Here is a 23150-nt window from a genome sequence, read left to right on the forward strand (position 1 = left end):
GCTGCGGACGCGAGGTTGCCATTATGGCGCCGTCAAGATGGCGGAGCTGCGGGGCTCAATGCGGGGAAGCGATGCGGGCGGACACCGGGCGGACACGGGGCGGCAGCACAGCGGGACGGAACCGCGTGTGTTATCACCGAGACGGGAAACTGTGATGGGGGGGGATGGTTCGGATGGGAACTGGGTGGAAATGGGGTTAATTCTCCGTTTATTGCTTTGTATGTACGATATTAAACGTTTTCTGTCCGTCTCTGTCCGTTCTCAGTCCGTGCTCAGCTCCAACACCGCCCCGTGTCCGTTCTGTGCCGTGGTCACGCACAGCGCCGGGTGTAACGAACATCCCTGACATCGCATCCAACCCCGTGTCTGTGCTTTAAATCTGTCCCGTCACCGCCCCAACGTGTAAAAACTCCATAGAAAACCACAATGAGCCGCAGCCACGAGCTGTGGGATCCATCTGCTGACGGGGCAGGTACAGAGCGAGACTGTGACACATCACAGAGCCCTTGTTTGTGAGCTCAGGGCACAGGGTTGGCCCCAGTGGGCACGGAGCCCCCCGCTGCCATTCTCGAGCTGTCCCAGCAGGTAACGCAGCACGACCCTCCTGCTCCCGGCACCGCCAGGTGATCCCAGTGCCCTGCAGCTCCTCTGCGAGGGAGAAACATTGAGAGAATTGGGCTTGTTTGGCTTGGAGAAAGAAAGCTGCTGGGAGACCTCACTGTGGCCTTCCAATACTTGAAGGGAGTGTATAAACAGGAGGGGGAATGGCTGCTTAAAGGGTGGACAGGGATAGGACAAGGGGGAATGGTTTGAAAGTGAGGAGGGAGAGGTTGAGGTTGGATGTTAGAAAGAAGTTTTTCACCCAGATGGAGGTGATGCACTGGAGCAGGTTGCCCAAGGAGGCTGTGGATGCCCCATCCCTGCAGGCATTTAAGGCCAGGCTGGATGTGGTGCCTGGCCCACAGCAGGGGGGCTGGAACGTTCATTGTGGTCCTTTGCAACCCAGGCCATTCTGTGATTCTATGGTTCTATGGTCTCACCCAACACCCGTTTGTGCGTTTCCCCACAGAGAGAATTCCCTTGTGGATGCTGAAGGTGCTTTTGTCACCCGACGCCGTTTTATTTGGATCGTTTCTACTTCCACCAGCCATTGCAATGCAGCCCATCAGCAGAGCAGTGCTGGTCCCACTTAAACCCCTCCCTGTCCCCACTGTCATCCACATGGCGCCTCAGGCCACCGCCTGGTCTGGGGTACCATGTGTCCAAGGACAGGGAGTGCAGCTCCCACCTGGGTGGCTGCCTATAACTGTGGTTCAGCTCCCACCTTGGGGGCTGCACCCAGGTACAGCTCCCCTTAAAGCCCCTGCCCACCGTCACCTGCTGGCAGGGACGCTGCAGCCCCAGCAGCCGATGGGGCTGTGTCCTGGGGCTGTGTTCCATGGGGAGCCCCTGCAGCCCGCACGCAGCTGCCCGCTGCAGGCCCCCCGTCTCACCAGCCCCCCACCAGTCCTTCTGCCAGCTCCTTCAGTGCGGCAGAAGGTGCCCCGCACCCTGCCTGCCAGCCGGGAGCAGGCGGTGGGGCCCTTCAGAGATGCCGTGATGCATAAGGAGGACCAGGGGCACCCAGCACCCACCAACGCGTGCCCCCAACCCGCCACGGCTCCTCTCTCCTGCAGTGCTTCAGTGCTAGAATCAAGCGGTGAGTCTGGGGGCTGCAGAGGGGGCGGCTGGCTGCCCTCCCTGGGTGGCTGTGGGAAAGCTGGCATTGCCCCATTGGGGATGTTCTTGCTTTTCCAGCAGTGACAACAAGCGCAGACAGCACAGAGGACATGGCTGACATTGGTGATCTGCTGACGTGGATCACTGGTGAGTTTGTGGTCTGCAGAGGTGGCGGGTGGGTGTCCGCACCAAGTGAGGGTGGGAAAGCTGCATTGCCCCTGTGGGGATTTTATTCCTTCTTCCAGAACTGACATCCAACGCAGACATCCCGGTCAACACCGCGGAGATCGATGATATCCTGAAGTGGATCAGCAACGGTGAGTTCAGGGTCTGCAGAGCAGGCGGGGATGTCTGCAGTGAGTGGCTGCAGGAAAGCTGGCATTGCCCCTTTGGGGATTTCCTTCCTTCCTCCAGAAGAGACACCCAGCTCAGACAATCCAGGTGACAACATGGAAATCGACGACTTGCTCACCTGGATCGCTGGTGAGTTCAGGGGCTGCAGCAGTGGCAGGTGGACGTCCGCACTGAGAGGCTGCGGGAAGGGCTGCCATCATCGCTCTGGGGATGTTCTTATGTTCTTGCTTTTGCAGAAGCATCGAGTTGTCTGAAGGACCCGCAGCAGATGTCCCCACACGTCTCCAGGAACCTCAGCACCTCTGCTTTCATCAGGGCGCTCTCCAGCTTTCCCAGGCGCAGGAGGAAGATCAACAGAGCGCTGCAGGCTGCCAGCAGGAAACTCAACAGAGTGGCATGGGCTGGCAGCAGGAAGATCAACAGAATGGCACGGGCTTACAGCAGGAAGCTCAACAGAGTGGCACAGGCTGGCAGCAGACCCCTCAGGGGTCCGTCCTCAGGGCAGCCAGCATCCTCTGAGTCACTGTCCTGGGAGCATCTGATGGAGGATGCGGGCTCCATGTCCTGCCATGTGCCAGACAACCACCCTGGGGATGGCACCAAGTGCCCCGTGCCCATCTGCACCACCAGGAAAGACAAGAGCAGAGGGCAAAAGCAGCGCAATGGCAGCAACCAAACCAGAAAGAGGAAGCTGCCCCTGGACCAGGATGTTCCAGGACTGAAACGCCAGCGTTAGGTGAAGCTGGATGGGCTCAGCACAAGTGAGAGCGCCCACAGAAACCAGCCCAGCAGCAGGAGACAACAGCTACAGCCAGTGAATAAGGCTCCTCTCTGGCTCCCATGGCACACAGAGAGCAGCAGCAGCGCTCCAGGGGCTCCATCATCAGCCCCAACCCCACACAAGCTGTCCAACAACACCTTGGACTGAGACAACGTGATCCGTTAGGTTCCATTAGATTCCATTAAATTCTGTTAGATTCTGTTAGATAATTCTGTTGGATTCTGTTAGATTCTGTTAAATTATATGTTATATTATTAAATGTTTTGTATTCACTTTCCTATGCCTCCGCCTGCAGTTCATGCAGCACCAAATCCCCCCCCAGACCCCAGTGCCCACCTGCAGGGCAGGACGGGGCAGCACAACGTGTCGTGTCCCAGGGTTGTCCCCACCAGCCCCATTCCTTTCCTCCAAACTCTCCTCCCTCCCTCAGTCCGCACTGAGTGGAACTTAAGGAAAAGAAAATCCCCATTCCAGAGACACAGAAAAGCTCGGAGCATTTGTGCTGCTCTCCTGAAGAGTTTCCACAAGAGAGCACCAGGCTCACGCTTTTAAACTACATTCCTATTGCTTTCTTAAGCCTATTCCCCTCTCCTTTCCACACAGAAATAAGGACCCCCCTCAATAGAAAGTACACACACTTTGGCCACCATATGTTGTGCTTTTGGACAGCAAAAACTGCCATGTCTTTGTGCTGGGTCTCAGGGGGATCTCAAAGGGAATGGAAACCCCACTGCTGCGTCATGCAGGAGCTGCAGGTTGGGGCCTGCGGGGTGATGTTACAAATACAGGAACAGGCAGAGCCCTTTAATGTTGGTCATCCTAGAAAAAGATTCCTGATGTTTTAGGGAGTGATTCTCATTTTTAATGTGATTTGCTTCTGTATTCAAACAGTTCCAGGCTCGCCATGCACTGGGAAGGTCTCTCTTCTAAATTTAGGTCAGGTTGTGATTGGCTTTTGTAAGAAGTGCTAATATCCCTTAGGTTAAGGATAATTAGATGCTAATTTTCTGAACCTGAGAGGAAATTATACCCCTAATTCAATCCGTCATTTAAAGTAAAATAGCTGTTCTAAAAGGCACACATAACAACATTAAACAAAGGTCTAGCCATTTCTTTTTTCCCTAAACAAAAATTAACCTCAATATGAATTAAGAGGATATGATGCTAGTTTGATTAATGAGACCAATTAGGCTAATGCACTTCTAAAGCTCCTCCAGCCCCATCCTGCTTGATTCTCAAGTCTCCAGCATTCAGCTTGCAGCAGATGAAGCCATATCTTCCCATAGAACCATTGCTTTCTCTTCCCCACTTTCAGGTGCTCTTCTTACCCCAGCTTTGCTTCCAATCCTGCAGAGCTGAGCAGGCCACAAGATGGCAAAGCTGTGCCAAACATGCCCTGAAAAGTACCAGGGATGCAACAGGTGTTTATTGGCCCATTTCGTGTTTGCCACCTGCTTTGATAGACGCTGAATTGTGTTTTTATAGACAGCTTCCAGCAAAACAAATGTCCCCAGCATTATGCCTGATGTGAATGCCGGGCTCTGGAGGACCGAGGCACCATCCCTTTGCAGCACCAGGGAGGGGTGTATGATTCTCATGAGTCCTCCGGAGCCTTTTAATATGCAAAGAGCCATATGTAAATAGAGCTTGAGATGACATTTATATTGCAATATTTCCCGGTGAAGCCAGCAGACACTCCAGGCAGGTTACAAATGAAACAACAACCCAAGCAAGGCTTGCAATTAAATTTAACTGCCTCTTTTTGGGTATGTGTCATGCATTCAGAATTAGAGAAATGAATCCCCAATCAAATGCTCTTCGGATATGTCTACACAGTGAAAAGCATGGAAGTGCCTTAAAATAGCCTGCTAACAACCACATGGAACCTATTCTTTTTGGCAAAAGGAGGAGGCAGTTTATGGGTCTGGACTTACTGCTCATAAATTACTACATATTCCTTTTTCTCAGCATTGGCATGTCTTTGGCTTTTCATATTTGCTGTGCACATTATAAATTCTCATACAACTATTCAGACGGTGGATGGGAATGCACTGGCTTTTGGGGTGGGCATGAATTTATCCCATCTGAACCGTCTGCAGCAAGTTCTCTGCTAATAATGCAGATCGTAGCCATGATCATAAATGCACTTAACAGCGCTTCTTGGAACCGACTTGTCTTCCCTCTTATATGTACCCAAGGAAAGAAATATTTGTAAAAATCAAAACTCAGTGGCAATCTTCTTCCTACCAGCCCCCTCCTCCACTGCAGCTCTGGATATAGCGCCGTTAGTTGGAGCTTTCTATGTCTCTTGAGGGAAATGCAGAACATTCCTGAATCTGAAGTAGCATTTTGGAATCCCTGAGCCGGAGTTCAGATGGCACAGCCTCTCTCAAGGATAAATCATGGGAGCTGCCAACATGTGGGATGTTTGGTTTAAGAGGCGTGGGGCCAACAGACGTAGATACCGTTTACTTAATTCGCTAATAAATAGTGAATGCTTCACCTCAGATTGGATCTGTGCAGTTTTCCAGTAGCAACACGATGATAAAGAAGTGTCCTGGCTCAGTGTGGGTGGTGTTAACAAAAATCTGACTCCATCTCAGCAGCTGTAGTGAGAAAATAAAGGACAGTGAAGGACACACATCAGCTCCTCAGCTTTATGTCACAAACTTTATCTCAGTGTGATTTTAGATATAAAGGATGCAATGGGACTGTGAGGACTGAGAATCCATCGCAGACGTCCCAGGAAGCGGAAAAGGGTGGGAAGTTTATCCCGGAATAAGCACTGGCAGCTTCTGCCTAATTCGTGCCGTTGGAATGACGTGAAACAAACACCAGGTTTTATTTCGTTTTTTGTCCTGACACATGTCAGCTTCTCAAAGTCACTGCTGGCATTTGATGAAGCTCAGTGTTCCCGGGACAGTTGGAATGGATCACATCTGTTGCAGTGGGAATTTAAACACAGAGTGCTTGGATTTGGTCAGAAAATCACAACTGAGTCAGGGAAATAAACCCCTCGTCCAATGTGTCAGAAAAGTTGATTCCTTTCTGGCCTTGTTCACAGCAAAGGAACATGTTTCCTAGTAGAGGAGGGGCCCAGAGCCATCGTATTAAGAAAGGCTGATGTCTTTCTATGTAATCTTGATTTATTTTACACAGCTAAAAAAGCTCCACTTATTTCCTGCCATCGATTAAAAATAGCCTCTATTATGTGGCAGTGGACATACTGATCACAGAGGCATTTTGCACTGTACGTTATTTATAGCTGCATTGATGTCCATCCATCATTTGGACAGTAGAAACAGAATGATTCCTTTATTCTCCTTGTATCTTACTCCCACTAAAACCACTGAGGTCTTCAGAACCCAATCCTCTACCCAAAGACTTTGTGTTTAGGGAAAGGTTGGGTGTACAAATGTTTTGGGGAAGAAAGAGATAAAAAAAGCGATTAACGTGTAGCTCCAAAGTGCACATTCCCCCCAATAATTTATTTGTTCACCAAGCAATATTTCATATACATTCATGTTGTTTAGGGAAATGACCAGCACAACTGTTCAAACAAGTTGCATCATAAACAACGAGTCCATAAAAACAGCATGTACAAACCCCAGTGATACTGGAATACCACGTTCAGAAAATGCAGTGCCCATTTCAAGAAATGTCCATAGAAACCATTGGCAGCCAGACGTGTATGACATGCAGGCCAAGTGCTGCTGCAGACAGAAGGAAAAATAAAACCTTTTTTTCGGCCAAAGGCTGCCTAAGCAAAAAAACCCCCATCCAAACAACAACAACAAAATAACGGCCCCGGCTTGCGTACAATTCCCACAGTTGTAAGATAAGTACAACTGAGTTCTTAATGATATTCAGCATGTTTCCATTGTACCACAGACTAATGATGCTGTGATTATTAGCCGAGTGGAGCTGCTTTCTAAAGGGAAATCTGAGATGCAGACCAGATTTAGGATGTTTTCTTCTTGTTTCTTCAGAAGAAGAACTGCCAAGTTTTGACAGTCGCAGTGCAGGTCAATACAAGAAGCTCTTGTTGTTCGGTCTGACACACTGAGTGATGGAAAATCAGTTCTGCCTTGCGGTGTAAACTCTTGGACATTCTGGCTCTGAAAAAGACCTGGAAGTGTTGTGATGCTAAAGCAGAGGATGTTTGTCAGCCTGGATTTGAGCTCGGTGTAACAGACAGTAATCCGCATTAACGAGACCTCTGAGCACGTCATGCAACTACAAGACATGTTATTTCCGATATGATACTTGCTTGCAATAACCAGCTCTTCTTTTTAGCAATTCATTTCCCTGTAGCTATTTTTCCCCTTCTCTGCCAGTATGAGAAATATGCAGCACGCTCTGCCTAGAATGCGTGACATTTTACTTGAATCCCAAATACAAACATTATAACCTCCTCCTGGGAAAGAAGTGATTCAATTACATTTATCAAGCTAGGTGATGGGAGATCTTTGTTTTAATGCACCACAAACTCTCTTGTAGTACCTTGGACTTCCATAACGCTGTCATACATTAAACCATTTGCTTGTGAATACCTTCAAAAAGTAGTTGATGGTGTTTATGGATTAGCTCCCTTTTGTAGCTGGGAAAGGTGTAGCTTGTAAGATACAGTGCAATGCCATGGAAGCCTGGCAAAGGAAAATATTGCTTTACACAATGTGTAATTTATCCTTGGACTTGGCAGGGAAAAAATGAGGGGACATTTATCTGGATAATGGGAAAACTTCCACAACAACCCCATGCCCGACACTGTGGAACCTACAACAAACCTAAGACTGGGAATCTCACAGCTCTAAAGGAGAGATGGCACATTGACCCTTTGGTCTGAGTTACACAGCAGGTATCCGTCCAAATGGGGCAGCACCTGGCTGCAGTGGAGATACTGTCTCACTAGTTTTGCTCCATTTAATGGGTGTTTTTTCAGTGTTTCAGAGTTCAGGTTTTATTCAAGCGAGTGTCCCACGTATTTGAATCCCACGAGACCAAGAACCTTGGCTTGGAGTCTCATATGACTTTCTTATGAGATTTCCAGCTTTTCTGCTTCTGGTCTTGGCTTGAAATACCATGAGAATATTTTTTTTTTTCATGGTATTTTAGCACTCCTGGTTTCCAATCATTGAAAACCTGAGGAAAAGCTCAAAGGGTGGAGTGGATTTCTCATTATAAATAAAAACAGGACAATGCTACAGACATGCTGCCTGCAAGTATGGAAAGAAACAAGAACTTGAGTCTAAGGACTGGATTTGAAGTCTTCTCTAATTTTAACCTGTTTGGGACAATCTGTAGCTCTCTGACCCAGCATTTCTATGAGAGAACAAATAGATTTTGTCTTGATGCTGGAGACCATACAGAATGAGAGATGAACAAAGAGCGATTCCTCATCAAGGTTATTGTCCTTCCAAGGTCCCATCCTGAAAAAGCTGAGTTTAAGCCTTTTTCCTTTCCAAACCAGTGCATACCCAGCACATCTCAGGAGCTGACGCTGAGACACGAGTGGAGGCTCATGTGCTGTTTCAAGGAAGCTGCGTTTTTCAGTTGGCAGCCTCAGGAGGAGGCATGTCAAGAGCTGCTTATTTCTAATACTGCACAGAGAATTCCTCCTGCTATTTTTTTCCAGATGCTGAGCAGCCCACTTTATTTATTTATTTGTTTGGATTAGCTGCATTAAAATATACCAGGCTCCCAAATGTTTTTTTGCCCATATTCCCATAGGAAGGGCCTTTCTCATGAGGATGTATGGCCTTAAGTCAGTTACTGGGTTTAGCTCCCACTGCTCTCAAGAAGGATAACATTCCTGACCTCATGGTACACAGGCTTGGAAGGCTTAGGGTACTTTGCACTGCAGAGGGTTGTAGCATAATGCTGGGCAAAGGGACAATGGGACATCCAGCTTTTCCAGTGACTGTGGCACGGCAGTACCTTAGGATGTGACTGGGGAAAGCACCTGGGCAAGGAGTTTCTGAGGTTTGAGGTGGTTTTCTGCTAAACTTGAAACAAGGGAAGCAAACAGATGAAGAGAAGAGACCTTTCTGAGCCTTGTTTGGTGGTGTCTTACCTCCTTTTCCATTTTATCAGACCCACATCAAAGCGCAGAAAGCTTTCAAACACACTTAGGATGCGTGTAGATTTGCATTTCAATCTGGGGATGAACAGAAGAGGCAAGACATGGTAGGAATGCATTCTCATCCACAGTCCATTAACAAAAAGTAAGCAGAGATCTGTAAACACTGTCCCAAGACCTGAGCCTCCCAACCTCAGCTCTCCTGGATGTTGTATCAACGTTTGTACACACATCTATTAAAAAAAAACAACAAACAAAAGTCACAGAATTGGCTCTAAACTTGGAGCTGTCTGAAAGTACCCATGCTGAAGTCAGAACAGGGTCCTTGTAGTTGGCTCTTGCTCCCACACTGTGTCTAAATATGAGCAGCTGGACTTCAAAATGGGGAAATGCAGTGAAAATGAGGCCTTCAAATCTCAGGCAAACCATGTCTCTTGGAAGAGCAGAGGGTGCTCACCATCCACTACAGACATTCACTGTCTTTAAGGGCTTTCCTCAGGCTACCAGCACTCCCACAAGGCGTGGTACTGTTTTACAGCATGCTATTCATTTCATCCCAACCCCTTTCACTGCTGTAGCATCTACTTCCATCCCCAATAAAATGGATAATCCCATTAAAATGGGAGAGACCTCTCATTGTCAGAGCATTTAAACGTCCTCCCCATTCTCACTGAGGGACATGGTGTGTATTTTAATGGTTGGCACTTTGCAGTTCTCATGGACCGCGCTCCCTGAAGTGCCCGCACAGCAGCACTCCTGGAGGAAACCTTTGCTTTTCACTTTGGCAGCAGTACAGCTGGACTGGTCTTTAGGAACCGCGTTTTTGGTCGGCACACTTTGCACGGCGGAGAATATCTTCCATTCACAGACCCCGTCGGATTTGGAAATCTTATAGAAGGTTTCTCCTGAGCCGACGGGGATACGGACCACACCTTTGCCACCTCCCATGCTTTGGTTGCTGGGATGGTTGAGGTTGAAGCTTGGGGACTGCTTCTTTGCTGCGTGCTTTCTTGGGAGGCACTGCGCTCTCAGGACATTTTGGAACGCTTTCTTAAACTCTTGACTGGAGCATGGATAGATGATGGGGTTGATGCAGCTGTTTAAATATCCAAGCCAAAATGTTATTTTAAAAAGTGTGTCCGGGGGTTTGATTGTAGGAAAGAAAGAACCTAAAATGGAAAATATACAGAGTGTTAAGGCAGAGGCGGTGAGAAATTGCAGGTAACCAAAGAAACTTAAACACTGGAAAAACATAAATAAGATTCTGCTGTCTTGGGAAATTTATGACTCAAAGTCCAATTCCTGCGGGAAAGAGTCTTTCAGAATGTATGATGCTGTACAATTACAAGGATATTATCAGAGATCAATTCAAGGCTCAAGACACCCACTTCATTATACAAGCATTGTATTCTCCCATTTACAGCCTGAGGCAAGAGAGCAGATACCAAGTGATAAAGGAAAACTGCTCCCTCTAGAACTTCTAATTCAAGATCAGAAAGACAAATAATAATCATGTTGAGGAGGTTGTCAAAAAGGGCTTCAAAAGGTAGAAAATCACAGCATTTTGGAAGTCTGAGTAAGAGGATTTCTGGATTGACCAACGAGAAGCCTTCAAAATGATCAGCTATCGTTGAAATACAATTCATGGAGAATGGCTTAGGAATTTGTTGCTGAGTGACACTGGAAACCAGCCATTGTAACAGGACCTTCTAATTCTCTTATTGGTACTTCTCTCTGTGTGGAAATAAAAACAATATTGGCTGAATGCGAGTGAAAGAGAAAACCAAACTCCGTGCGATGTGGGGGTGGGATAAGTGATAACAGCACTTCTAAGGCCAGCCTTGCAAAACAGATCCAGAATGAGAAAAAAGAGAAAAACATTTCCCATATGCTGCCAAAGGAAAGGCTGCTTCTCGCTTACCTCCAGTGAGACAGGAAAAAATAAAGGGAAGTGATTGTATCATTCCTTTGACAGCAGTTCATTTTGATTGCTTATCATGGGCACAGGGAGCAAAATAATTTCCCAGCAAGTATATATCCTCTATAGTTTCCTTGATTTCTGCATCAACTCCTCAGCTTGACAGAGGTTGGCCTGTTTGTTGGACCTCCACTGACTCTGGAGAAGCTTGCGAAGCAACAAGAGCCTTCTAATTGAATTCTGAGAGTGCTGAATTTTGGTTCGAAACTTTTCCTTCCCTATCCTTTCCTTTCTTTGCCAAACAAAGAGACAACGAGGGCAGCAAATGCTTCCAAGCAGCAAGCAATTCTCATGGTGTTTTTGCCTGTGTGAGAATGTATCAAAACATTGCCTGGACCAGGGGACACAAACAGTGCAGTGTGATTAATGATGCGCTCACCCTGCTTCTGCTGAGCGTGGTCTCTGCTGCGAAATGCAGAGCACTGCCAAATTTCTTCCATCCCCTATGGAAGAAATGGGGATAAGCAGGGAGAGAGGTGCTGGGTTCCATCCCCTATGGGGATAGGCAGGGAGAGAGGTGCTGGGGTGCTGCTTGCAGGTATCCTTCACTGGGAGCACCCATCAAACACCAGACATGGTGCTCCCTGCTCCCCTCCTCCTGCTGCGTGCAGCACTGTTGCTTTCAGTGCTGTCATTTTCTATGACTGACAATGTCAAAGCAGCAGTTCCTGTTTTGCAGTTCAGTGTAAGCAGGTACATCTTCAATTCAGGATTTTTCTCAGCAAGGTAGCACCACTTGCCTCTACTAAAAACATCTACATGAGCTTCTTGGAGAGCTTTCTGGCTGAAGTCATTGGAAGATGAAGAGTATGAAAGCACTGAGAATGCCCCAATCCCGCTCCATTTTCCCTTTATTTCTCCATTTAGGTGCAGCACACCCACTGCTCTCCCATCTTGTGCTGAGACAAAGGTGAAACAAGCCCAGGTGTAAGGCTGAGTATAAGAATGGGTAAACAATAACAATTCCTGTTTGCTGCAACTTCTGGTTCGCCTGAAACGGAATGTGAGTGCCTTGCCAAAGTCTGCTAAAAATAGTGAAGAGCCAGTGTCAGAGTCTGCCTCTTGCTCATTTTTTTCCTGTTCTTTTGAGGGGGGCGGAGATGGAGATCAGCATGCTAATTTATTAACGCAGCCTTTTTTAGTACATTGGTGTAGAGATTTGTTGCCTTGGAACAACACACTGTCAGAGTACAGCAAATGAACTGACAGCGTACAAACTTTGCTATGAGTGGGTCCCATTACATGTTGTCATTAGCTATTTCTTTGCAGGGGTGGATGCAACTTGGGGTTTGGGACAGCAGGTTATTGCTCATCTTATTGCTATTACCTGGGGTAGAGGCTGACCCCCACCATCTCACCACAGTCTCATTTCAGGGCATCATAGAGAGCAAGAAGTTCTACCCTGAGCCACCTCTTCTTCAGGGGAACACTGAGAGCGTGTTCCTTTTTTCTGGGAGTGAAATATCCAGTGATGTTGTTGTCATGGTTAATATCAGTGGTAGATGGAGCTGGTAGCAAGTAGGAGTAATATTCAAACAGAGCTGCTAAGCCTGATGATAAAGTATTTTGTTCAATGCGCAGAGACATTTAAACAGGCAGCGGCTGGCACTGAAAGCCAGACAGGATTAAAGTAGAAATAAAACATTTTTATTTTTTTTTTAAGAATGGCTGCTCTTAACCATGAGAAAAAATAACCAGGCAGAATGGTGAGTTCTCTCTGCTTTAACGTCGCACAACATAAGGCTGCCTGTATCCCACGCAGCAGTTTGAGGTGGTAACCTTTGGTAGGTGACATACAGGAGGATGGAGTAATGGCCTCATTTGCCTCTTGACCTTTAAAAATCCCATGTGTGGAGGTCTTAAAGTCTTTCCTGGCATAAAATAATAAATAGTGGCAAAACAGCTCAGAGCCTTCATCTGCCATTATCTCCCAATAGTTTGTGCTGGAACCAAAGGAAATTTCATCTCATCTCTTAATGTCTTTGACTTGTAGGCTGACTAGCTGGCTTAGTGGGAAGTGTTGGTGATAAGTAGATGGTTGGACTGGGTGACCTTACAGGTCTTTTCCAACCTTTGAGATCCTACGATTCTACGACTTAAAGGATGCTGAAATTCCTGCTTTGCTTACAGCAGATTGAGGATTATTGAGTGCCAGTAGCACAACTCAATTGCTTGCTATATGAATATTAAATAAAATAAAACATGCTATCAGCATCCTGAGATCCTCTGCCATGAAGTATCTCATTGCTTACCCCTAAAATACCAGGACTGCATTCCTTTCCCTCACCATTTATTTTCCTGTTGTCAACTTCAGGTTTCTTCAGCTCTGAGAGAGAAGTTTTCCACGCACCCCCCGGTGAGTAAGTGCCAATTCAGCCCCAGAGATGTAATTTGACTGTGTCATTAGTCAGAAGTTATAGAGCTGCTTGATTATAGGTTGTTTAAGAGCCAGCGCTGATGTCACATGTCATTTCACTGATGGACAGCTTAGAGGGACTTAGCAGCTCCCAGACTAAAGAGAATTCTTGTTCACACTGTATCATCTCCATTAGCACCACAGGAATAAGATCCTATAGATTTCCATGGCTCCTGGACCTCTTTGTTAAAATCCAGCTCTATCTCACAGCTCTGTTTAGGTTCACTATTTTTTCCCCTCTTTTTATGGTGTAAATTTATTGACTGAGTCAGAGCTCAGGGAAAGGCAGGCAGGGATGTATGGGAACACTCACAGAATCAGACAGAATCATGGAACATCCTGAGCTGGATGGGATCCATAATGATCATTGAGTCCAATCCCACCTGGGGGGAGGACAGCAGTACCCTGCACGCTGTGAGCACAGAACCACATGCAGTTTGTCAGGACTGTGCTGGCAGGGCTTTAAGCATCCAAGGGAATCAAGAAAAGTGCATTCATGCCTTGCACAAGTCTGAAATCTTTACATCTCTTGCCTATGACACCTGGGATTAAGCATCTGCAATCATAGCAAGCTGAAAACAGGGGTGGCTGTGTGGTCATGGAGTTCAGGCCTTATGGGATCTGTCAATTGCCCTGAAGACAAAGAGGATGGAGCAGAGAGGATCCTTAATATCTTCCCACAGACCAGTGACTCCACATCTCTGTGCTGCCAGTGCTGACAAATGAACATCATCTCATGTTCCCAAGCTCAACATTCGTGGTGAACTTTACTCCACGAGACCAGCATTCCATATGCACCTCGGGTCAAACACAGCCACCCCGCAGAGAGTGCATTCATGTGTAAGTATTGCTGCTGACATGCAACAGCTGCACTCTATATGTATATTCCGTCCCAGCACGTCCCACCCGTATGGAAAGTATCTTCCGTGGGAACAAAAATGGGATCAAAGAACACTTCAACCGGAGGAAACGCTTCTGTTATTTTTTATGATCATATTAGTGCAGCAAATGCAGAACAGTGGTTAAGTATTTGAGTGAGAAGAGATGTGAGGAAGGGTAAGAGCCTGCATCTGTCAAGTCTTGCACATTCCCAGCTGTGCTTGTCCCAGGATCTGGATTATTATGGCTGATTCAGGGGGAAAATGAGAAAGGCTTTGTGCTTGGATCTCTCTCAGCTGCAATAAACAGCCATAGGAAGAGGAGCAAGGATCTGAATTCAGATCTCTGGGTCATTCTGTAGGGTGTGGGTATCTCCAAAGGATACAGGTGGCACAGATGGACATTGGGAGTGGGTCAGCCTGGGAATGGTGCTCTGATTACTCAGATTTTTTCAGGCCTAATTTATGCTCTGTTTCATGTTGTACCCACTTAGGATGGATGATATTTCTGGCAAAGAGCAAACATCTCACTAAGAAACTATTTCCAGTCTCACTGTGTGCAGATGCAGATTTAGAAAGTAGATGAAAAAAAAACCCTCCAAAAACATGGGAAGGTGAACTGAGTTTTCCTTACCTCGGCAAGCCCAAATGATAACATCAGTTTATAGATTGTTTTAATTGCCAGTGAAATTCCAGCTCCCTTGCTGTGGAATGATTCAGGATCTCTTTGCTGATGTTGTTGTCATAGCGGTTATTCCTCCCAAAGCCCCAGCTCCTGGAGGCGTGCACTTACAACAAAACCTCAGCTTTCACTTAAATAATAAGAAGCAAAAGCAATGGCGTGGGTCAGAGGACTGCTTGAAAAGATGAGTTGGTTGCTGGTTGTGATTTGGAATCCCTGGGGTTTGCTACACTTGAATTACACTCTTTAGCAAAAGCTGACTGTCCAGCCCTCATGCATCCAAATCAAAGACAAGCCCTGAAATCTGCTGGGTGGGGTGGGAGAATTATTCATCACCTTTCAGTCCCTAACGAATTCTAAATAACACCGTGATGTCTGAGAGGAGAGGGGGTGAAAATGACATTCGTGGTTCATTTACTCCAGGTGCCTGCAGGTGGTGACTGCACAAAGAAAGAACATTTTGAAGACAAGGACGAGCCTTCTTCTTGACAGGTAACTCATGCAGGAAAGCTGTGGATATGAATCACGACACATTGCAGAACTCGCTCCACATTCTCTCCCTGCTTGGCATTTCAATGGCTATTAATGTTAGCAATTCCTTCTCCAGCTTTGCTGCATTATGAGTCAGTGGGACACATTTCAGGACTTGGTGACAGCAGAGAAATGTTGGCCATGGGGATGTCAATGGGATTTTTGCCATTGGCTGCAGCATAGCTGTTACTGGCTTACACCAACAAGGCCTTTGCAGACTGTGTTTACAAAAACACCCCTTGAGATCAGACAAAACATACATGCCAAATATCTTGATTCTTTTATTTTTCCTCCCCATTCAATGTCTTAACGCACAGCCCTGTAATCCGTCACTCACAGAGCATTAAAATCCCTTATTCTTTCTGACCCATCATTCTGTAGCTTGGGCTCTACTCTGGATTTCTTTCCCTTTTATTTTCTTTTTGTGGCTGAGGAAGCACGCTGAAATGCTATCATAGGGAATCCAGCTCTGAATATTCTCTCCATGGCTGGAATTCAGCATGTTCTGATATGAAAACTATTTAGGGCAAGGCTATCCCAGCTTTTATTCATTTTATTTTAGGTATTATCAGCTGAACAAAGATAAGAAGGGGGATTCCCATCCTTGCCAGGGAAGCTTTAACTTACTCTGCCTTATGTTCCCCATCAGTAAATGGGGTTACTCTCCCAGCTTGTAAACATTTTGGCACTGCCTTCACAGAATTAGCCAATACTTCAGCATCATCAAGCAAAATAGCTTTGACTCTACAGGCAATTGGTGACTTTCTGTTTGGTACCTGCAGTTTACCTGTCAATGATAAATCCCAGCTCACTTCTGAATCTCACACAGTACTAGTTCCCATTCATACTGTTGGTCAGACAGTTGGAAATGGATGAATCACAAGCATTTCTCTCTTTTTTTTTGCCCCTAAAAGACCCTAAAAATAATGTTCAAACTGGTGTCTCTCAAGCTGGATTCTATTTTTCTGAAAGTCATTCTCAGTTTTTGCTTATTAAAGCATCAGTGTCTGAAGGAGTCAGCAGGAGGGGAACAGTGAGTTGCAGAGTGTGAATGTCAAGGCAGGAGCAGGTAGCTGATTTCCTCCTACAATAAAACATGGACAGAGCAGGCACCCACTTCACATCTCTAACCCAACCCTGTCATGAGAAGGAACACGGCCTGAAGCCCAATAACTTCGCCAACAAGTGGGCAGGATGGAGGATGGCTCAGCCAGAAGCAGTGGGAGTCAATCAAAATGTGTTGTGACAGGAGAACATAATGAACGGAACCTCAGACGGTCCTGAAATGTGCAAGAGCCATCAAGATGCACCTGATAGGGCTTTTTTTTTGCTGGTAATACAAACCAGGCAGATGTAGATGCATGTGAACTTCAGTCTCCTTAGCTTAAAACCTAATACGAGGGCTGCAGCATTGGACACAATTCCTCCTAGGAAGTATCTGTATAAAGTTCGTTCATTAGTGGGTTTACAGCTCTTTTGTGGGGGGGAGCGATAAGAATTCAAAGAGAGATTTGCAGATGATAGAATGCTGTATGGGATCAGATTTCCACTGCTGTGGGCCAGAAAGGACTTGGGCTCAGTAAGAAAAGGTATCATTCAAAGAGGTTAATGGACACCATTCTTGATGGTTCTGAGACTAAACTCTTATTTAGGCTTAAATGAATTGGAGGATTGATACAACGGAACCTGCATTTCAATCAGTCTAAATTGTGTTGGAAAAGAACCTCACAATGTGCTAAGAAAGTCATTTGTCTAGAGAGGAGCTGAGACTCAATCAGGACTGCAATTTGAGTTAGAACTTTTCTAGGTAAGTTTCATTAAATGATTTGTGAGGATAGGCTGAGCTCTATGTGTAATAATGAGCAAGTCCACTGGTCAGATGGAAAGAGGGAGAGAAAGCACACGAAGAAGTGAAAACCTGTCTTCTTCCAGGGGAAATGAGCTGATGTGACAGTCCTTCAAATCAGAGACGTTTTGTGAAAGCAGAGTTTGCATGCCAGTGCCCTAACCTCATTTATTTCCATGCAACAAGATTATTGTTTGCTGGCTTGTTCCACAATTGTCAAAGCCAAGTGAGGAGGTGTATGGAACATAATGCTCATTCCCATGGAGGGATCCAAGAAGGTAAGACATTACTCACATAGATTGCAACTGGCAATTTTACACACTGATTTCAATTAAGATATTGTCATGTGGCAGGGATACTCAAATTGTTTCTCCATTTATTTTTGGCGATATCTGCTGATCTGGATGTCACGCCTTTATCCCACTCTCCATCTCCTTTTATTACTCTTGCCTTCCCTGTACCTACACCCCAAACATTTCCACTCCTGCTCATTGTGTGCTTCAATGAGCCAGGTGCTTCTAGCTGCACCTTGGTTCCCAGCTGTCAGGGCTGATAAGAAATGAAGGGATCTTGATGATGCTGGTTGAGGTGGAGCAGCCTGTTTCAGGATGCTTGTTTACTTTTGCACCTCTTGTCAGTTTAACAGCTCCTTGTCTCTAACAAATCAACAAGTCATTTTGAAAGACTTTAAAAACAACATTGCAACTCCGCAAAGACAGGGAAGCTAATAACCTGAAGAAAGTTGCTTTATAAGGGATCAAAGAAAGACGCAGAGCTGGGTCTTCAATCAAGCAAATTTCCTAATCCAAAGCAAATTAGCAACAGTGCCATGTGTGCAACCGCACAGCAGATGAAAAGTAGCGTGTTGGATGTGTTCTCACAAACCCTTTTTGGGTATGTTTCAGGCATCTTGGCAACCAGCATTCCAACATGCTGACACCCTGGGCAGCAGAGCCAGCCTTTCCAGGGCTCCCTTTATGCAACTCCTACAGCTCACACTCCAACTCCTACTCCATCACCTCCACCTATTGACCAATCAGAGTGAATCCGTACCTTTTTTTTGTGTGTTTGTTGACTTTCGTGATGTTTTTCTTGGGGGGGAAACAAGCAAGTTAACCCAGGAGAGGTTAATTGAAAAAGAACCCAACATCTTTTGTAAGGTGTAAGAAAAGAAAATAATCTCCCAAACCTTTTAGTAGTTAGGTAAGCATCCTTCTTCCTTTTCATTGTATGCAGTGTAGCACTACTAGCTAAAACTCATGTGCATTCTGCAGTCTCACTTTATTTTTCCTATACAGCCTGAGCCTGTAGAAAAGCTGCTGAAATTGGACAGAGTAGATGGAAGGTTCCTTGTTTCCAGTGCCAGCATTTAGTACAGCTCTCGCCTTGCAAACTTTCTGTGATGTGCCACGCTCAGATATATCATAAAATTAGCATTCTGGTTCTAAATCCTGAAACCACATCAAAGGTGACTGAGCAAAGTTTAATTAAGGTTCTGATTACTTTATATTTCGGTGATAGCAAAACAGAACACATCCCTCCCCTTTAGAGTTATGGCTGGGGAATAAATATTTGTATTCAGTGCAGAGGGTGAGACGGCAGCCGGTGTTTGGCCAGTGTGCCCTGTGGGTTTCCATGTAGGATGCAAACCAGGGAAGTGTAAAATTAGTTTGGAGGATCCTCACGGCTGCGCTGTGGCTGGATGGGTGATAAATTAAAAAGACGTTCATTTGGAATATGGTATTTCATAGCGTGACACCTTCTATTAGGGAGCTGATTATTTCTCATAGCAGGGCATTAACGGGTTCTGAGCACTTAGAGAGTTTTGTCCTGAAACAGTAAACTGCTGCTGAGACCATGAACACTTTTATGGGTTGACCTTTTATAAACTTACATCACCCAAAGAACTGGCCGCAAAATAGAATATAAACCCATGCAGCAAAAATACCATTCCTATAGCAGAACTGATCAGGAATAAGTCCTTGTTCTGAAAGAGTATTTTCTAGGTGGAAAAAGACTGTCAAAATCAGTTTCATTCTTTTCAGCATTTTAGCTTCCCTTTGAACCAGACCTGCTTGGTTAAGTTTGACACTTTCATTTTTCACCTTCAGTTTTGATGCATGTTTTGATTTCTGACAGCTTTCCAACAGAAAACCATTCCCTCAGCTCTCTTCTGATCAGCTCTATTGAACACAGGCAAAAACACAGCTCTCCCTCGGGGGAAGATGCTGTCGAAGGGGTTTGTGCATTACTTACCAAGAGGCATGACTACAAAAAATGGGAGCCAGCACAGAACAAAGCATCCCACAACAATTCCCAGGGTCTTGGCTGCTTTCTTTTCCCTGGAGAACTTGAGGAGACGCACGGAGAAGTGATGCTTGCTCTTAGAGCTGGCCGTGGACCCGCTCGTTTCGGGAGCATTTTTGCGGTGGATCCGTAGGGTCACTGCTTCAGAACGAGATTTCTCCATCTTCAGCCCTGACCTCAAACCTTTGTTCTCCCTTTTAGCCACAACATACACCCGGCAGTACATCACCAGGATGATGGTCAGGGGGAGGTAGAAGGAGCCCAGTGCGGAGAACAGCACGTAGCCGGGCTCCTCAGTGATCTGGCAGATGGTCTCGTCTTCGGGTGCTGGTTCCTTCCATCCAAAAAGAGGTCCAATGGAGATGACCAGAGACAGTGCCCACACACACAGCAGAGCCAGGAGGCCTCTCTTCTCCGTCACGATGCTGGGGTATCGCAGTGGGTAGCTCACCCCGATGTATCTGTCTATCGAGATGATGCAGAGGCTCATAATGGAAGCGGTGCAGCAAAGGACATCAACAGCTGCCCAGATGTTGCAGAAGATCCTCCCAAAGACCCAGTAGCCCAAAATCTCCATGGTAGCTGAGAAGGGCAGGACAGTGGATGTCAAAAGGAGGTCGGCTATAGCCAGATTAATTATATAGTAGTGGGTGACACTCTGAAGATGCCTGTGACAGGCTACAGAGAGGATAACCAGAATGTTACCCAGAACCCCAAAAATTATCAGCCCCCCTAGAATAACACCCAGCAAAATGGCCTTGGAAATGTTCACGGGTCCTGCAGAGTGGGTGCAGTTGGAACAGTCGGATGAGTTCCCAGAGAGGAAAACCATGGTGAGTGGCTGGCAACGGTCATGCAAGGCTGCTGTACTTCACGCCCTTTTCAGGTAGAAGAAGTGATGGGATCAGTCCTCAGAACGTCCTGCAGGCAACATCGCCTGGTTCTGCTGGGTGGAAGAGTTTTTTAAGGAAGTTTCAGAAGTGCAGCACCAGGAGCAATGAGAAGGATCCAAAAATATAGTCAAAAGCCTTCTTTTCTCCCCAGATATTTACTGTTCTATCACAGCGAATTGCCTCCATTTCCAAGTCAGATTTAACCCCTTTTGCATTGTTCCTGGGGTGCAGAAGTGAGGCTACATGGAACTGAGGCTGCTTTTCCTGCTTTCCAGGATTATGCGATGAGAAGTATTATAATCACAGGTGCAAGTCATTTCTATCTAATTGGGAAGAAGGAATATTTAAGGAGCAAAAATATTCCATAGGGTCTCAAATCCAGGTTTCTCCAAAGAGGAACAGTCACTCGTGCTTTTAATTACCGTCTGCTAGCCTTGATTCTATCTTACAAAAGAGTTTGGCAGGTGGAGGCTGTTGCAGCGTCACTTGGGATGTGTGCCACCACTTCTCTGTAGGGTCCAAAGGGTCGATCTGAGCCTCTGCATGTGGAGCAGCTGGCAGTTGAGCTCCTTGAAGTTGGTTTTCATCCACTTCTGGCTCTGAAGGAGAGTGAAGTTTGCCACGCTGTTGACTCAGGCTGCTGTGCTGCTTTCAGATGATCAACCCCTGGAAGAGACAAAGGCACAATGCGATTCCCAGAAGCAGCGTTCACTCACTGCTATGGTTCCCATATAAGAATAGAGTGGGGAGCTATTTTAGGGAGCCTTCCTCACGCTGGCTCCAGCTGGTGGAACCAACCTTTTTCGGCCCAGCATTGTTTAACAACTACAAGAACAATGTGAATTTTGTCGCTTGGATTTTTCTCACTGCCTTTTTAGCAGCACTCTGCTCTCCTTTAGGGACAGCAATGCATCCCAATCATCAGCTCACTTGCAGAGAGCTGCTCTTGGAGAGAGAAGCCTGCAGGACACAATTTGGGACTACAGACTGTGAGGCAGATTTGTAAGTCCAGAATTTAACCTGAAATTTCTTTATTGAGCGACTCCGTTTACACACTGAACTACTCACGAGTCCAGCTAACAGCCAATTTTGGAAATCTATAAGGAAAAGCAACTTCTGCCAAGCAGAAGATGTTGCAAGGAACAAGTTTCCTACTGAGAGAGACAACATTTCATGTATCTGGAAGCCAAGCTCAGCCTCGGCTGACTAAATATGGAGAAAAGGTACATCAGATGGGGATGTGAGAATAAACCGGGAACTGAGACTCAGGACTACAAAGAGAAACTGCATATGTCAGCTAAGATCCACTCCCAACACCTACATGTAGGTACAACAGTGCCATCCAAAATATTGATGGGACATCTGAAAAACCACCACCAATAATGCTCCGGTTAAATCTAAGGTAAGGCTGACTGTTGTAGTATAGGTCTTTGGATGAGTCCCTCACATCACACCTCCTGCAAACACCAAACAGCAGAAATGTCACGTAGCCTGGTCACAAAACCACATTTTCCTTTGGGCAAAGAAATCTGGAACAACTCTTACCCCAAACCTCTGGAATGCCCAGTTTGTAACAGGGAAAATGGGGAAGGGAAATGGAGAGATATTCCACTGTGGGAATTTGCCCTCCCTGCAGTGAAACCAAATTCAATCTTTGTATTTTCTTTTCCCCAGGAGGAAATGAGTTGAAGGATAATTCCAAGAAAGGAGATCACAGAATGAAAGAATGACTTAAGTTGGAGGGTTCCAACCCCCACATGACAGATTTTAATGAGCACATCAATGAAAATAGGCTGTGGCACTGCGCATTTGTGATCACCGTAACTGTGGTCATTATAGCAGTGCTGGTGGACAAGGAAATGAAGCCATCATCAAACTTGCTTTTTTTTAAGCACCTGGAACTAAACTTCAAGGTAAGATAAGGAGATGCAGCAAAAATGCCTGATGGATACTCATGCTCCAAAGCAACCAGGTGATATTCTGCCTGTGGGGAGAGAAGATGCAAAGGAAGAGCTCACCCTCACCCCTTGTGCCCCCCAGCACACACTCACCTCAGTCTGTAGCAGAAGGAACAGCTCTGAGCATCTGGAAGGGGATGGGCAGCCCCACAGCACAGCAGCCTCCTCTCTTCATGCAGAGGTGGGACTCTCTGCCTGCACACCCCCTGCTCCTCTCCTTCCTCACCAGCATTGTGATGACTCACACTGGTTCCCAGTATCCCAGTGCCCGGGGGGAGCTCAGCTCCAGCATCCCTGGGAGCCCAGCACCACTCACAGCTCTCGGCTCCACGCTGCCAAGGAGCAGCAGGAACTTTGCTGCTCTGCTGCTGGAGCAGGCAGTATCCCTGCGTTACCGTAATCTCTTGCTGTTCCCGTATTGCTTAGAAAGAAGGAGCACTTATCTGATGCCAAGTGGTGTGTTCAGTGTTGGTTTTTTTTCTGCCCTATGCAAACTGCCAGTCCCTGCAGAGATCAGACAGCGGAAGCCAGCTAGCAAGATGCTGTTTGCAGGCTAGAGAGCAATTCTGGTGGTACAGGATAACAAGTAATTTTTGTGGTGATGTGAACAGAGAATTGCCTACCAGACAAATGGAGCATGAAGGAAAGAACACGAGCAGCATGGCTGTCACTGCCTGTTATCTGCACACTGGGATGGAGCACTGGGTGTGCAGCATGGGGACTGGCAC

At 46.3% G+C, this 23150-nt stretch overlaps 2 protein-coding genes across 3 annotated transcripts; one reads left to right on the forward strand and one right to left on the reverse strand.

Moving 5' to 3' along the window:
* Nucleotides 1-909: 909 nt before the first annotated feature.
* Nucleotides 910-3129, forward strand: LOC146759098 (uncharacterized). 2 transcript variants are annotated; one of them, XM_085509991.1, is made up of 5 exons: nt 910-1699; nt 1798-1866; nt 1965-2036; nt 2134-2202; nt 2310-3129. In XM_085509991.1, exons 1-5 carry the CDS (start codon nt 910-912, stop codon nt 2807-2809), a joined length of 1500 nt encoding a protein of 499 aa, XP_085366117.1. In that variant the 3' UTR covers nt 2810-3129. The 2 variants fall into 2 exon arrangements, with proteins under 2 accessions (XP_085366117.1, XP_085366118.1); XM_085509992.1 differs by lacking the exon at nt 910-1699 and having other exon boundaries at nt 1712-1866.
* A 3173-nt stretch (nt 3130-6302) lies between these two features.
* ADRA1A (adrenoceptor alpha 1A) lies at nt 6303-22795 on the reverse strand. Its single transcript, XM_032448888.2, has 3 exons — nt 22516-22795; nt 19521-21130; nt 6303-10102 (listed from the first exon to the last, which is right to left on the reverse strand). The coding sequence occupies exons 2-3, from the start codon at nt 20401-20403 to the stop codon at nt 9582-9584; spliced, it is 1404 nt and encodes a 467-aa protein (XP_032304779.2). The 5' UTR covers nt 20404-21130; nt 22516-22795; the 3' UTR covers nt 6303-9581.
* Nucleotides 22796-23150: the final 355 nt, after the last annotated feature.

The sequence above is a fragment of the Coturnix japonica genome, chromosome 10 (assembly GCF_054131305.1).
Source record: "Coturnix japonica strain WE chromosome 10, WE-NBRP24, whole genome shotgun sequence".
NCBI lineage: Eukaryota > Metazoa > Chordata > Aves > Galliformes > Phasianidae > Coturnix > Coturnix japonica.

Bases quoted from the DNA above. Each gene is read 5' to 3' on its own strand.
- LOC146759098 (XM_085509991.1), top strand. From the start codon at position 910: ATGCCCCATCCCTGCAGGCATTTAAGGCCAGGCTGGATGTGGTGCCTG. The intron at 1,867-1,964 runs GTGAGTTTGTGG...TCCTTCTTCCAG, and splicing joins TCTGCTGACGTGGATCACTG to AACTGACATCCAACGCAGAC. The intron at 2,203-2,309 runs GTGAGTTCAGGG...TTGCTTTTGCAG, and splicing joins CTTGCTCACCTGGATCGCTG to AAGCATCGAGTTGTCTGAAG.
- ADRA1A (XM_032448888.2), bottom strand. From the start codon at position 20,403: ATGGTTTTCCTCTCTGGGAACTCATCCGACTGTTCCAACTGCACCCAC. The intron at 10,103-19,520 runs GTAAGTAATGCA...TTTCCATTTTAG, and splicing joins TTTTGTAGTCATGCCTCTTG to GTTCTTTCTTTCCTACAATC.